The 15,761-nt window shown below is 41.6% G+C and overlaps 2 protein-coding genes across 3 annotated transcripts; one reads left to right on the top strand and one right to left on the bottom strand.

Moving 5' to 3' along the window:
- Window positions 1–18: 18 nt before the first annotated feature.
- Window positions 19–6,021, bottom strand: xrcc6 (X-ray repair complementing defective repair in Chinese hamster cells 6). 2 transcript variants are annotated; one of them, XM_041963267.1, is made up of 13 exons: window positions 5,963–6,021; window positions 5,174–5,263; window positions 4,723–4,835; window positions 4,277–4,418; window positions 3,628–3,879; window positions 3,099–3,249; window positions 2,721–2,907; window positions 2,255–2,423; window positions 1,659–1,820; window positions 1,412–1,541; window positions 1,144–1,244; window positions 916–1,032; window positions 19–703 (listed from the first exon to the last, which is right to left on the bottom strand). In XM_041963267.1, exons 2-13 carry the CDS (start codon window positions 5,244–5,246, stop codon window positions 504–506), a joined length of 1,797 nt encoding a protein of 598 aa, XP_041819201.1. In that variant the 5' UTR covers window positions 5,247–5,263; window positions 5,963–6,021; the 3' UTR covers window positions 19–503. The 2 variants fall into 2 exon arrangements, with proteins under 2 accessions (XP_041819201.1, XP_041819200.1); XM_041963266.1 differs by having other exon boundaries at window positions 3,099–3,285.
- Window positions 6,022–6,190: 169 nt separating this feature from the next.
- Window positions 6,191–9,885, top strand: desi1b (desumoylating isopeptidase 1b). The gene is made up of 6 exons (XM_041962903.1): window positions 6,191–6,586; window positions 6,725–6,746; window positions 6,867–6,936; window positions 7,091–7,200; window positions 7,564–7,686; window positions 8,240–9,885. The coding sequence occupies exons 1-6, from the start codon at window positions 6,499–6,501 to the stop codon at window positions 8,319–8,321; spliced, it is 495 nt and encodes a 164-aa protein (XP_041818837.1). The 5' UTR covers window positions 6,191–6,498; the 3' UTR covers window positions 8,322–9,885.
- Window positions 9,886–15,761: the final 5,876 nt, after the last annotated feature.

The following is a 15,761-nucleotide window of genomic DNA, read 5'->3' on the forward strand; positions in this document are numbered from 1 at the left end:
GCACAAAGGCTGCAGGGCTGTAAAAGGTTTTTTTTTATTGATGCAAATGCAGGATTATCAACAAGTGTCATATTCAGTTACATTTTAGTCCTGTTTACTGTGCAGTGTATTCCAATGCACAGAATACTTTTTTAGCATGTCGTTACCCACACCAACTAGCTTGAGCATACTTGTTTTACATTCAAACATTATTCATTAATGTGGAACTGAGTGATACATTAACTGCAGGCATTATCACTGATCTGTGTTGAACCCTGCTGGCTTGTAAATAAAAAAGGGTTAAGCAACAGCAAACTTTTTTTGTTGAACACGGACCTCAGTGTTCCGGTTAGTCCCAAAATTCACAGGCTACACAACCTGTTGCCTGATTTAAAAATAGACCACAAAATTTAACAGAACTTGGATAGTGCAAAACGGCTGAAGACATTTGGAATCAAGCGCATCCACAGGCACGCTGATCTGAATGAGCTCACAAAGGCACAGTGAGGTGTGTATCTGACTCCTCACGGGCCCAGTTGGGCAGTCAGAGCATCTATCAGCTCCTGCTTCTTGGTCCCGGTGGTCCGAACCCCAAACTGCTTACAGGCCTCCTTCAACACGGGCACGGTCAGCTTTCCCAGGGTGCCGTTTTGCACGTGGGCCCTCAACTCGTCTTCTGGCATCTCCACTTTGGGCTTCTTCTCAGCTCTGCCTCCGGCATCAGCTGCAAGTTCATTCATGGAGAAAACAGTCAAAAGAATAGTCGGATATTTACTGTATCATACCACAAAATGACCACAACTGCATGAGTACTGATCAGCAACCCCTGCAGATCCTGTGTGTCGGGGCAGAACGATTCAAATTTATGGCACCAACAAGCAAAAACAACCAAGATACAGTAAAAAGTCATTTTGCTTTGTTTCTGTTGTGTCTGACCTGTTTTGCGTTTGGCAGCTGGTTTGCTTTCAGGATTGTAGTTGGCAGGGTAGACAAGATCTTTAAACTCCTGAACCAAAGGACCCAGACGGTGATCAATCTGGTCCACTTTTGGCACTGAGACAGAGACAAAGAGAGACACACATGTAAAAAAACATGTGAGATGACAAAACAAGAGGTGACTGTACCAGCCACAGGATCTTTGACTGCCGCTTGTCTGCATCTTACTGATGAGGTCTTCGGTATCCTCCGGAGCCATCATATCCAGGGCCAAGGCCTCCAAGTTCCTGAAATGCTGCTGGAGGACTGGATTCTCAAAAGCTTCACTCCTGTGTTACATTGCAAAGAATGAGAACTGGATGACCTTGTTGTAGATCACCTGTAGATCACACTTGCTAACTGTCATTTTGTCACCACACAGTGTCAATGGATTCCACAAGATATTGCTATAAATTTAGTTAACATCTCCAAACTAAGACCTCTGTAAAGCAGCTACCTGTATTTGAAGCGCAGCTTGGAGACAATCTCCTTCATCTTGTCCACCTGTACCTGTGAGGCAGATGGGCACTGGGGAGGATCCAGAGTGCGTAAGTCGTCGGCATATGGCAGGTAGATGACATTGAAACCTAATGCAGGTAAAGAGAGGTGACCAGTTGTGAAAGGAGGTTAGGTGTGTTAAAGAGTGGGACTCCTTGTATCAATTAAACCCAGTAAAACTCCGGCTGAGCCCACTGGTGCATTACCTGGTGGGGCACTCTGTACTTTCCCTTCATCGACCTCCTCTTTCTGAGGCACCAGGGCAACAAATCGAGGCGGGTAGTTTCGGCGAGAGACGCAGCGACACAGAGCGAACACGTTCCTCTCGCTGCACTTGGTCAACAAGGCGGAGAACAGACATGCACTGCCTGACGTGGGAAACACAGGTTATATTTGAGCTCAGCAAATCGACAAGATAGAGGTTCAGTCCCACTGGGCCACTGTTCACTCATGGTGCTCCAAGAAACTTTTGATGACAATGTCCAACAAATTGCAAACATTTTATATTCAAAACTAAAACCACTGGCATGCATGTTCAACAACAGATACTCAACAGATCTTAAAACTAAGATGCTTGGTACTTTTGCTTAAAAAATGACTTACACATGACATCTATAATCAAAATAGTTGCCGGCTATTTATCTGTTGATGACGGAGCAGTTAACTGACTAATGGCTTCAGCTTTAATAATCATCTCATCTCACCACACATTATTTATCCATATATGCAAATATCCATAGTCAATACCGTGGTTTTAATATTTCATCCTACTAGTCACTTGCACACAGACAAACAGTGCTACCTTTCACCTCGTCCTCCTCTGGATAGAGGAAGGTAGCAGGTCGGATATGGTGGTGAATTTTGAGCCTCTCCATCGGTTTGAATCCGATCAGGAACAGTCCAGGATCTTCAAACCTCTTGATGGCATCCACCTCATCCCTCTCCATCACAATCTGCTTCTTACCATACACCTGCAGCAGACACACAAACACACCAGGAAAAAAAAAAAATCACCAACAAAATCTGTGATAATCATTGACATTTGTTATTATTATTATTATGTATCATCAACTAAATTCAGGTACATCTTTCTGTGGCTGACACATTTTTCTGCTCAGCTGTTTGTCATCATGCTATTCTGGTGGGTAATGGAACATAATTTAGGATGTTTTACTGGTTGGTTATTGATAGTGTGCAGCATGTATATTTTACAGAACATACTTTTGTGAAACCAAACCAACCGTAGCACAGACTGAGTCTTCTCTTACCTGGGCTTTCTTTATTTCACTGGGCAGCAGCAGGCTGCCGGTCTGGGTGTGGAAGGTTCGGGTTTTGCTGCGGACCGGCTCATTGGTTTCCCTGTAAAGTTTGACGGGAGCCGGTTTCCGAGCTGCCACGGCTGTTGCATAAATTCCCACAGCTACATTTACACCCTCACCGAGACACAGGTTTAACCTAAAGATGGCAGAGAGGGGAGGATGGTGTGAAGAATAGGAGAGGAGGAGTTGAGTCATTTAAAAGACACAAAGATGAACCACAACAGAACAAGAAAGATAAACAACTGGCGATACATAAACTGCAGAAAGCCAGGAAGAAAAAATTAACTTTGATTTGTCTGGAAATGCTAAAGTGTGACATATCTCTACCTGGCCAAGGTTCTCTTCTTCAGCTCCTTGGCATTCACTCTCTTCTTGAGGTCCTCCAGTTTGTCACAAGGCTGTAGCTGCATCTCCAACTCGCTCTCATCCTCTGGAGGACTTACAATATCACGAAAGAAGGACGAGACATCAAAGCCGCCTGGTTTCATCAGATGCAATAAATCAATGATGACACCTAAGAGAGAGGAGAAGCTGGACAGGCTTAATGTATTAGAAGCTGCAATGTTAAGTTTTAAATGTAAAACGCCACCTGTGTTCATAGCCTAAATTATAAAATGAGACTGCAATAGAGAATGGCCAATTACAAAGATTAGGTATTGCTCATATCACAGAGATGTTATACATTTTAAACGCAGGCTGGGTTGATTAACATAAACTTTTCTGTGTGCAGAGGCTTACTTATGTAAAGCTGTCTGTATACTGAAATTTGCTGGCAAAGTTTCCATGGCCAGCTTTGAGCTTTAAAACTGTATTGCAGGTTTTCATGAAAGTAGATCAGCCTTTGCTTAAGACATACCGGTCTCTTTGAGGTCACTGGCCTTGGTGCGAGCCTGTCGGTCCTTTGCACTGTCGCCCCCGTGTGGTTCATCCCTGCAGGTGAAGATCATGAGGCGCTTGTGTGACAGGCGTAGCTTGATGTCATTGTAGAGGTTGGCACAACACCACAGGGCATCGCCTAACGACGTCTCCCCACTGCCCATGGTTTCTGCCGCTAGCTGGGCACCTTTTTCCCCCCGCAGAGCATCCACGTCCTGCACTCGCTTTGCACCTGTGGAGCAGACAGACAAATGTAAGAGGACAGATGAGGGAAAACAGAATGAATATGGGTGTAAGAAAGACATGTTCAGCAATTTAAAACATTATTTTGAGGGAGAGAAAAAGCTACACAGATTACGTTGAAGGAAGGCTCAACTTTTCGTTGCAGTACTGTCTGACAGAGCTCACATTTTACATGCACTGATAATAAATGCATTCGCTAAGATCACTCTGTTGGTATTTTTAAGTGCTCTTTTTTTGTGAAATAGCATATAACAACAATAATAGGTTACAAAGTTGAATATGATTTATCTGTATACACTTCACACACTAAACCTGTGTGCAAAAAGTGTGCCCACATTACAGCTGAAGTGTGATCATGAGATACTTTGAAAGGTGCAGCATCTTACCTGGCTCATCAAGGTCGTGGTAGACATAGACATGCTTGAAGGAGTTCCTGGGATTTTTGCTCTGCTCTGTGCCGTAGAAAACTAAAGCCACAAGGTCCCTGTAACTACTAATGATCTTACTGGTGTACACGCTGCGCACAGCCTACAAGGACAGAACACAAACCCTTGTTATCATAGGACATCAGGCGTATGGATTCCAGTTTTCTCATACAATGTCAGTCAAAAAAGGTCTCCTTTCCTACAAGTAACTATTGTGATCAGAATGATCTATGCCTTACCCCAACTATGCTGTCTCAACCTATGATGACATATCATGATCTCTAAAATAACAAGCATATTAGGATCTGAATTATCACCAAATTCAATTTTCAAACATTTCCAGTTGTTACAGCACAGTAATGGTTATTACACAAACAGAAGAGACTAAAGATAACTGGCCATTTTACCTGCATGGTAATGTCAAAGTTAGAGGGCTGTCCATCTTCTCCTTTGATGAACATTTCCTTGGATGCATCAACCAAGAAAACCAAACTGTCTCTCCCTGAGAGTTTGTAATCTCCTGAAAGACAGAGAGCTTGATTTGTTATTGTGTAACTCCAAGGGTTCATACAATGTCATGCTTTTTGGTATCAAATGCTATTTGATAACATATTTAAACCTCTGTGTTAAAATACATGTTATTAACAGTAGTTCATAACAAAGAACTGCATGGTATGCAAGTGTAATCAAATCAGATCATATACAGCTCCCTAGTTGGAGAAATGCAAAGCGAAATATAATAATGTGGAGGAAAAAACAGCAGAGAGCCACAATGACCAAATCAGAGTGATTGATGGCAGCTGACAGTTTTGTATTGTTTGCACTTCAGGTGGAGCGAAGAGGAGGCTTTCATCTCACCTCCAGTTTGCTCTCCTTCATCTTGCTCTTCCTCCTCATCCTCATTCTTGTAGTAGGCGGTCCACTCTGCCATCTGTACTGCTTTTGTTTCTGTGAAAAGATTCAGTAGTTCAATAGGATGCAACAACAGGAAATATAAAGTATCTTAATTCTGTTAAAACATTTGATATCTAAACTGTGCAGAACCATCTTCATCTATGGGGAAATGGCCCATCTTACATCTTGTATTTTGTAAGAAAGCACAAAGGTCATAACCTCGCCCTGACCCGATCCAGGATCGTAGTAGATCAAGACCTAGCAGTGGGCAGACCTGCATTAAAGAGTGTATCTACCCATAGCACATTACCTTCACAAAGGTGACGTTTGTGAGTTGAAAAAAAAAAAAAACATCACTCAGCTCAAACTCAAAAGTGCCCATTTGCGTACACCTAACTTTAGCTACCTACTTAAACAAAAGAGTGTTGTGCTTATTTAACTTTATCAGTTAACAATACTTGTGCAAATGACAAAGACATTAACATCAATTAATAATGTTTTATTAAGATATTATCATCGTTTAATTCAACATAAATGAAAGAAAACGGAGATTACAACTTTACCACCGTGACGTTAACCGTTAGCAGGTTAGCTTAGCCCGTAACTAGCCACTGCTCGTGTCACTGATTTTGCGGGGTCGCTTAGTTAACAAATGCATATTTCTCATGAAGCACACATACTATCCGGACTAAACACATTACAACAACAATTCAAAGACATATTTAGTCATTGTAGGCGCACTCAGTCACTTACTGTACTGTTTGCCCGTCTGCCACTTCCTACCCACAAGTCCAGACTAGTTTCAATGGCTGGCGCGTTCAGGTACGTGAGCGAGCACGCTGAGAATCGTACGGAGCACCTCGTCGCCTATTGGGCACTTGTTTGCCCATCTAAGATACTGGCCAATCCTAGTAATGTAGGCGGGATTTATTTGCAGTGAGGCTCGACTCCGGAAGAAGGGTGCCCACTCCATGCGAAAGCACCAATTCTGACAGTCATGTTATTGTTTACAGTTAGACAGTGACACAGCAAGACCTGTCAGCACCCGGCAACCTCGGCCTGTCTCTACGAGATGGATCATTTTTAACTTTTCATTAAATAGTATCTAACTTGTAGTTATAACTCTAACAATTCCACGATAAGGTTTTTATTTTTGAAGTTGTTCCGAAAGTTTTGTTTGCTAGCTACCGGTAAGCTAGCTAGCCGGCAGCTCTTGGTGGATTTGAGTCAGTTTACTTTATGCTAGTTTAGCTACAGTTGTGATTTTGAACGAATTCCTTTGTATCATCATGGACCAAACTGACTCTTATCCAGTGAAATTGTACATTTACGACCTGTCCAGAGGCATGGCCCGCCAGCTGAGCCCTGTCATGCTAGGTAAGTTTTTGACGAGCCACCTGTTGGTTGGTAGGGAATGGTACTCAGGCCTCAACTTTGACTGTTTTAATGGCAACTTGACACTTAGTTAAAGTCGGAATAAATCATTCTGATTGATTTTTTTTTTTGTCATCATAGGGAAACAGCTTGACGGAATATGGTGAGTGCAGCTTGTTACTGGCTTATTTTGTAGAAGTCTTCATACACAAAAAAGTTGACTGTGGTTGGCTACTTTCATTGACTTGGCTTTATTGGAATAAGGTGTTCTGGTATCTTACAGGCACACTGCTATTGTGGTCCATGGAAAGGAGTTCTTCTTTGTAGGAGAAGGCATCAACAGTTGTTCCCCTGTAAGAATCAGCTTAATAATTTCCTCAAATACAAAGCACGAACGATATCAGCCCTTTGCCATGCCTACTACTGTAAAGGAAAATGCAAATGCTTAGAAAGTTACGGGCCAGCATCTGTTTCTTCACTGAGGTGTGTATGTGTGTTGCATCCTAGGGTGGCACCCCCTTGGGTCAGCCAAACTCCATTGTGGACCTCGGCTCCACAGAGGTGCCTGCAGAGATCTTCATGGATTACCTGACGTCACTTTCGGAGTCCACATACGGGTAAAGGCTCAGACTCACCACACAGATTTGAATCCAAGTGGGGCCATCCTGGTAGTGGATAGGGGTCACTTTGGACTTTGATGCTAAATGAACGTGTTTTATTGTTTCCTCTGGTAAGAACTATGGGCGAAACTGAATTTCCACTCTGATTTTTATATATATATATATATACACAAGTGGAAACAAAATGAGATGCCTTTAAAGTCTCACTCTTCTCACGTCTTCCTGTTATCTCTGTCAAAATGTCTCTATCTTGTCTTTTCCTGCTACTGCCCCGCCCTCCTCCACCCTCCCTGGCCTCTCCGTCTTTTCTCTGAATTTACATCTCTGTCTCCTTTTTCTGTCTCTTCTCCTGACACGCAGAAGTGACAAGTACAACCTGTTTGAGCACAACTGCAATGTTTTTAGCAACGAGGTGGCACAGTTCCTCACGGGTAAAAAGATCCCATCGTACATCACTGACCTTCCATCTGAAGTGCTATCCACGTGAGTTAATAAGTTTCATAAAGCTGTTGCATCACAAATGCTCCTCTTATTCTTGTCTCAGTTCTCTTGATCTGTAGTTAAACTTTATTTTTGCACCAATGTTCCCAGACTGTACAGAGAAAAATCAAGAGATGTACGAAACCTTTTCAAGATCCTGAGTAAGGGCTACAGCCCAGGAAATGTTACATGCCCCAACTGAAGTAAAAGTAGTATAGGCTAGTTGAAAATTAGCTATAGAAAAATAGTAAATTGCATCAGTTCATCCCAAATAAAGCCTGAGATCCATTGAATCCCAGATGAATGAGTTCTTGTGTGAGAAGATGTTATGGTGGATTTTCCCTTTTTATTGGTTGCACTCGTACCTCTCTGAGGAGGTGACGCTGACAGTCGAGGGCAAAAACAGAAACACAACATACATGAGAACACGAGAAGTTAATCACGGCAGTTACAGTGTACAACCAAATCAAAGACATGTATCTGTTCGTTTACGTGCTATGGTTTGTTAAGACTTTCTGTTGCTGTAACTGTACCATCTGCTGTGTTTCCTCTTTAGGCCTTTTGGCCAGGCTCTCCGTCCTTTACTGGATTCCATCATCATAAACCCTGGAGGGAACAACATAACTGGACAGCGATAGACAGGGCTGTGCACATTAAAGAAAATGCTCTCATTTACGGGTTTGAGCAAGAGCGGGACTCTCACCATCAGCCACCAGCCAAACCATGATAACATCTCTGTCTGTGGTTGATCCTTGCTAAAAGTCACTTTTGCAGCTAACCAGCCACCACTCTTTTTTCAGTTTAATGTTCAGCTTCTGCATATTCTACATATCTGAGGGTTTAACTTGGCGTATAAATAGCTCTTATCTTATCAGCAAAGCCTGATTAATCATACCTTATTGTGCTCTTACCAAACATCGGCCTCGTCTTTCACACTTTTTGTCACCATATCAATGCCGGCCGACAGCTTGGGAAAGACAGTGGAGTGTAATGCCTCCACATTTCCCCTCATCACTTTGTCTCCCTGTGGTCACTCACGCAGGCTTCATACATTTTTGTTTAGCACACACATCTGGGCTTCTGAGTTCAGAGCCTCTCTTTGGGATTTTCATTACAGTTTATCACAAGTACCCTGATATTTGGCCAAAGTTGTGCTTCATTTAGCTTTTTTCATGTCAGTTAATGGATCTTATAATGTCTCCAGGGCTACATGTTCTGTTATTAGCTGATTTTTTTCTGTATCAAAATGCACAGTGATTGAACCATTCTCCCAACCATTCTTCTTTTTAACATATCATTAACATACATTCCCGTTTTGATTGTTTTCCCTGTGGTCATTAATTCGACAGGGCTAACTGAAAGTTCAAAGGACAGTAAAGCAGTTCTGCAGGCCTTTCTGTATATCCAATGTTTTAGAAAATACACTTTGACCAAATCTAAAGAGTTATCTCAAGTGTCCATGTGTGTAACCTCTGAGCTGCTTGTTTCACTCAGGAACATCTCATGACCACAGAGCACAGGATTGTGTTTTTTATAGAAGAGGACCAACTGTGTACATCTTTCAGTTGCTTCACCTGCCAAGACTTAGTATTTGAATACTGGAATATTGTACTATTTGTATTTGCTCTGCGGAGCCTAGCATAATGAATTTTATATACAGCAGATGTGGTGCCAGGTGCCAACAGCCACTGATCCCTCCTTAAAGAAAAGCATATATTTTTGATGCCATCAGTCTATTCTGTTTATACTCTTATCAGGACAGTTGCTTTTCCTGAATGGTTTCTTTGGAATTGTTATTTTCAATATACTTACTGTTAGTATTGTTTAACCTAATGTTACTACACCTACGTGAACGTGCTTGAAGGATGTTTGCAGATTGTAAGAAAGTATTAAATTTGAACTTGAAATTGAATTTCACATACATGCACATGGCCTCTAAAATCACTCATAACTCCTTTAAATTGGATTGTATAAGGATGTTGTATTTTTGGCGCTGCAGTGAAAAAGGCCTGTTGCAGATAAACTAAACTTCCCTGTTGATGACCAGTCATACTGACCTGCAGAGAGAAATCAGTAGACTGACACCTTATTTATACAAACAATTGTATTAATCATGTTAATATAAAGGGCTTATCAATACTAGATTTTGACACCCTGCACTCATGTTAAATGTGTGACATTAAAGTATCCTTTATTTCTTGACATTGTGCTGTGAACTGATTTGTGTTGAACAGCTCACCACTGTTGTCGCATTTTAACATTATAATATATTCAAAGGAATCCATTGATGGTTTATGTTCTGCTTTGATAAGAACGTGGGTTTTTATTGGATTAGCAGAGACCTGCCATTAAAATGGGTGGATTTCGGGACACCAACTATCATGTGCATGCTATGGGTTCATGCACTAGCAAGAGCAGCCACAGGGTGGCACTACAGGCCCATCATCAGGCTTTTTCTGTTGGTGTTCACTGAAACATGTTTGTGTTTGTTGCAGTTGAGAAATATTGCAAATGTACTGTGGCTACTGTCAGATGGTCCCTGAGGAAAGGAGAAGCTGTCTAATGGGATCCTGCTCTCAGTCGCTTGTCAATAGATAGCTGTTAATTAAAGCAGTTCTTTTAAGGTTTATTCTCAGCAATGACACACATGCACTATACTACTATTTCTATTCACAAAGAATTAGTAAAAGTTATCTCAAATTGACTTTCTTAAAGCCATATTGACTAACTGTGATGTTTTGCTCATGAAGTTTTTGATTGTTCTGTTGGTTCAGTATTTAGTATATCCACAGTTAACTCATTACTGCATGAAAGATTTAAATGTCCAACAGTCCTGTGATACGAACACAATTCAAACCAAAGCCTTATATGAATTTTACAATCTTTAATAATTCTTCAAAAATGGCATCAGTTGCTAAACAATCCTCTGCAAAGAACATTTCTTGACATTTTGGGTATAAATTAGTTGTTTTGTAAGAAGAAGTACAGATGCATACAGTATATACACATTTTGCTACATACTGTATATCACACCAATACACTCTGGATTTACTTGTCTATTATATTTGTATTTATACATTTATCACAGCTCTGCTCTCTGACTCTTATATATTCTTTTGTCACACAGTTACTATAAGCTATAACCTGCAGAGGTTCATGGTGCCAAAGTGGGATGAATTCCCTCTTTTCACTCAGCACAAACAATTTCTATCGCAGTTCAGCAGTGACTGTCCAGCATCCTAACCAGAATTCAATATCACAGTCGACTCTCTGCATGTGCAAACCAGTTCGAAACAAGCTGTCGCATTCTCACGAATGTTTCACTGCAAATCAAATTTATACTCAACACCACTTGTTTTGCACATTGGTACTGTGCGATAACGCAACAGAAACATCAATGCTTTAGACACCCTGTCTGCTTTGTAGTCACTTTGTCCTACGCTACATTTAATTGGTGTCACTGTGTTTGGCCACTAATGTGAAAACCCATTGGAATCATGTGACGTACAGTACAATAGGCCCGCTTTGACCTCTTCTATTGCACATTAGAAAAATTGCACAACTCGGCTAGTACAGATTTCTCTATGCATCATGTTTCATGTTACTAAAATCATTAACATGAAATAATTGTTAAAATCTGACATCAACAGCAATTATAATAAACACTCAGAATTAAAATGATTAGTTCACACAGCCCTTATTCAAACAAACTATATACAGTTGTAGGAAATAGCTATTAAATGAACATATTTACACAATATTCATAAATAAAGCAACAAATAATTTCTTGCACCACTTAAAACCTAAAAAATGTTGTGTTCAAAAAGACTGTATCATAATGTACACGAGAAACATTTGTCTTAAATAGATGAAAAATAAATTCTACCTACATTGAACAGTGTGGTACTGTGGTTCTGGCCGGAGAAAACACACGGTTTCATAGCAAGAAAAACCTCGTTCAGGTTCTCAACACAAAAACAATTATTCTGAATGGGGAAACTTCTATTGCTTATAAAAACTGATTTTGAACCAGCTCTTTTCTAAACCAGCTGATCTCAACATTTTAAACTCGCAGCATCAAGCACTGGGAGAAAACGATGCCTGCCCAGCATCCTTTGCTGCTCTGCGCCTCAGACACAGAGAAAACTTACAGACACGGGGAACTTTTGTGTCAAACTGTGAGCGAACGAAAGACGAAGAGATGTGTTCGGTGAAAGGGAGACAAGAGTTTGGGTTCTTGATCAATCACAGTGCTTTTAATAGGATTTGTAAATGCTCCGTTTCCTCCCAGAAAACATACTGTATAGAGAGCTAAAATCTGAGAAGGAAAGACACTGACAGTATGTTTGTGTGTGGCAGTGGATGAGGAGGAGGAACTCAGCCTGCAGCAAGATGCCCATAAAACATCACCTCTTGAGATCTGTGTTTGAGAAGACCCTGTGTGGTTCACGGGGTGTCGCCTGGGGGTCATGAGGGCAAATGTGGAGTGTGTTTTGTCGTGGAGTGGCGGTCATGTTAGGTACCTGGGTGATAAACCTCTCCCTGTGGATGGTGAACACAGGCACACCTCTGCTTTAAGAAGATGTTAGTCCATTACCAACACTTTTATTTTCACATATTTCTTTGTAGTTATCTGGTGCCCCTCGATTGCATCGTTCAAATATACAATTTAAAACACCTCCTGATTCCATCCATTGAGTTTGTGTTTTACCTGAGGCAGTTTATCCCTGGCTCTCAGGTCCTCACACTGTCAGTGTCAATACCTTCCTCTGCATAAGGAACAGCACAGCAGAGGAAGGTGGAAGTCCAATTCTCCCATGTAAAACAAGACAAAATGAGAATTATCTGCAGGAGGCAAACTGCAGCAAAGATTTAGTAGGTGTGTAGTTACTTTCATAACACATCATGTAAATCTGATTCAGGTGTCTTAATATATTACATAAAATCCATTGTGGATGCTGAGTCCAAAGATTTCCTCAGGGGAGAATCAGAAACTTATTCTAAAACTGTAGTGGATGCTTTTAAAGTGGCTGTATTCAATATTTTATAATGATGATGAATCAAATGATGTTTGTGAAAGGAGTTGCTTGTAGTGAACCCACAGGGAATTATCACCCGACTTCGCAGTTCCCCTTGGCTGGGCATTTTAGCATCTTTCAGCTCATTGTTTTGGTTTTCCAGCCAGTAACTCTATTGTTTTCTACTCTGACAACCCACTGTAGACTATCTGCTCGGCACCAAAAGCAGAAAGACAAAGTTAGCGGCCAGCTAGTGAGGAAAGTGGAGCATTTAGCAGGTAAAGAGCTGGATGGATTTCCCTCAGGAGTCACCAGAGACACAACCAGAGCTGAAAGGAGGGTGAATATTGAAAAACTGGTCCAGCTTCTGAAAGAAACCACCAACTTTCTGCTGTTAGAAGAAACTTTTTGCATATCGGTCGCTCTTAAATATGATGAATTGATGTGATGTCAGGGACAAACAGACATGTTGTTCATACAGTATGTGTCTAGTTTAGCTGCAAGGAGAAATTTGGCCTTCAGCTGCTACAAAAAAAAACTTCACACTTCAACCAAATAAAAAGGTTTAGCATCATGAGATCCTGTTCTTTCAGCACAAATATGATTACAGAACCTTATGGGAGTGTTGATGGAAACATTAGCATCATCACTGACAGTTCGCTTCATTGTGCAGTTCCTGAGGGTGTTGCAGCCATTAGCTTTCACCAACGAGTACAGTGGACGCGTTAACTATTAAGAGCAGCAGCAGCTCTGCATAGTGTCCTTTGCTGTCCAGGCTTCGGAGACAAGATGAGAAAAGTCCAACGCTCCAGGGCTGGAAATGCCTCAGCCAATCCCCCTGCGATGCTGCCTCTGGGTTGGAAATCGCACACAGGCATCCACACACATCCATACACTCTGAGTTATGACCCAGACAGTTCAGTAGTGAGAGACCCAGATCCACAGTGACTCCTTCCCTTTCCCTCCCCCGAGGAAAAAAAACATGAAGCCATGCACGTTTGTTTTTCTATTTTCCTCCACCCTCTCCTCCCTTTCTCTTCTTTTCTAAAGAGTCCCAGCCTCTGGCCCTCACTCTGTCCCTCTCTTTCCTGCTCTCCCTCTCGCTGGTCGGGATGGAGGCTGATGGGAGCTGACATGATGGTGGCATTGTCCTCACCGTGGAGTTAATGTGACCCCGGGGACGCTGTCCCTGTATGCCGGGCCTGATGGCACAGAATGCAAAGCGCTTCATTGTGGGAAGAGGGTGGGAGAGGGCGAGAGGGGTGAGAAGGATACAAGGAGAAAACAGCTGTGCATGGAGGTAGACCGAGAGATGCAAAATAGTGGAGGCGTTTTTACAAGAAGAACAGGAGGAAACTTATCAAAGAGTTGCACAAAAAGGCATCTACAGGGCCTGGAAATGACCTGAACTGTGTTACCTTGAGATGATTTATGATTACGCTCTAACTAAGTGTTCTGTTATACAGACTACATGGAGCTTGTCTAACTTAACTCTTAAATCTTCTAAATTAAATCCTTATTTTTAATGCTTTCTCTGAATGATTTGTCCATGATCCAGTTAAATAAGATGAAAATCAGCCTTTGATGATGTAGTTATTTAAAATGTAAATATGCTCAAGTATGGAAAGGTCCTCTGTAGCCAGATTTTAGTGATTACTGATAGAGAATGTTTAAATGTAGCAAACGATTAACCCCAAATGGAGTACCATTTATACTAAATACTTAATAGAAGTTGGATTTTTACTGCTTCTTGCCACAAATTGACCATAGGAATGAAGAGTTGTCAAAAATATATGGCTTCCAAATTAGACTTTGTGCTGATCGTAAAATCATTCAATTCACTGAAGAACAATTCCCAAACTTCTCAACCACTACTGCGAAGCAATATAGTGAAAGTACCGTAATCTCCTGTTTGTGCTAACGTAGCCTTCAGGTCCCTGTTGTTACATACAGCAGTGACTTCATCAATGTAACTTAGAGGAGCAGCTCCACATTTTGGAAAATGCACATATTTGGATGAGCAGATTAATACCACTCTCATGTACTACATCCAGGGGCTAGTTAGCTCAGCTTAGCATTAAGACTGGAAACAGGGGGAAACAGCTAACAGGCTCTGTCTAAAGGTAACAAAGTCTGCCAACCAGCATCTCTAAAGCTCATTAACACATTATATCTTTTTTGTTTAATCCACAAAACACCAAAGTGAAATAATCACACAAGACTCCAGGAAGTTGGTGCACTCCTAAGTATTTTGTTTTTTGGCTGCTGGCATGAGCTTCATATTTAGCATACAGATATGAGAGTGCTATTGAGCTCATCATCCAACTCTTGGCAAGAAAGCTTGTATGTATATTTCCCAAAATGTTGAGCTCTTCCTTTAATGCGGCAGGAGCAGCGGGTGGGTTTAGAGGAACACTCCTAACTCTTCAGCCTGTAGGTCAAATGCAGCGAATGGTAATGGCTAAACGTTTGCAACGAATGTCTCTTTGAATTTAACAATGTCAGGATGTAGAAGCTCTGGCCGCAGTGTTTGTCGGCTCCGGGCTCGCTGTGGAATGATTTTTAACAACCCTACCTGACCACGAGCCAAGTGGTTATCTTGCAGCCGCCGATGACCTACTGTACCCGAACTTGGCCAGAGTCACTTGGCTAACGCAAACTCACTGTTCACTCCTGCCAGATCTGACAGGAAACTGTCAAAATGAGAAAATGTAGAGCAGCACCGCAAACAAAAATGGAGCTTTCTCCCTGCTCTGAGAGCTGGTGCAAGTAAGAGTGTCATTGTTCCCGGAAGGCCTGCGCACCCACAATGAAACCACGCTGCAGCACCAAAACTGTAGTGGTTGAGAATCTGTGAAAGCTGTGTGACCTATGGCCTGAGAAGCAACCTTGGTTGATTTCCCTTCAGGTAGATTCTATAAACTTTATATGATCAATGTACAAGACCCTTGCTTGAGTCCAATAATGACCGGCTGAGTCCAGTATCTGTAAGAGCTGTGCTTTTGCTACGCTGTTTTTCTTCTGAATCTCCTGAATCTCACTCCCTTCTCATCTCGTAAA

This window comes from Chelmon rostratus, chromosome 21 (assembly GCF_017976325.1).
Source record: "Chelmon rostratus isolate fCheRos1 chromosome 21, fCheRos1.pri, whole genome shotgun sequence".
NCBI lineage: Eukaryota > Metazoa > Chordata > Actinopteri > Chaetodontiformes > Chaetodontidae > Chelmon > Chelmon rostratus.

Coding starts and splice junctions, on each gene's coding strand:
- xrcc6 (XM_041963266.1), bottom strand. CDS start 5,246: ATGGCAGAGTGGACCGCCTACTACAAGAATGAGGATGAGGAGGAAGAG. Junction 3,286..3,627: donor CAGTGACCTCAAAGAGACCG/GTATGTCTTAAG, acceptor CCTCTCTCTTAG/GTGTCATCATTGATTTATTG. Junction 2,424..2,720: donor GTGAAATAAAGAAAGCCCAG/GTAAGAGAAGAC, acceptor TGTCTGCTGCAG/GTGTATGGTAAGAAGCAGAT.
- desi1b (XM_041962903.1), top strand. CDS start 6,499: ATGGACCAAACTGACTCTTATCCAGTGAAATTGTACATTTACGACCTG. Junction 6,587..6,724: donor GCTGAGCCCTGTCATGCTAG/GTAAGTTTTTGA, acceptor TTGTCATCATAG/GGAAACAGCTTGACGGAATA. Junction 7,687..8,239: donor CCATCTGAAGTGCTATCCAC/GTGAGTTAATAA, acceptor TTTCCTCTTTAG/GCCTTTTGGCCAGGCTCTCC.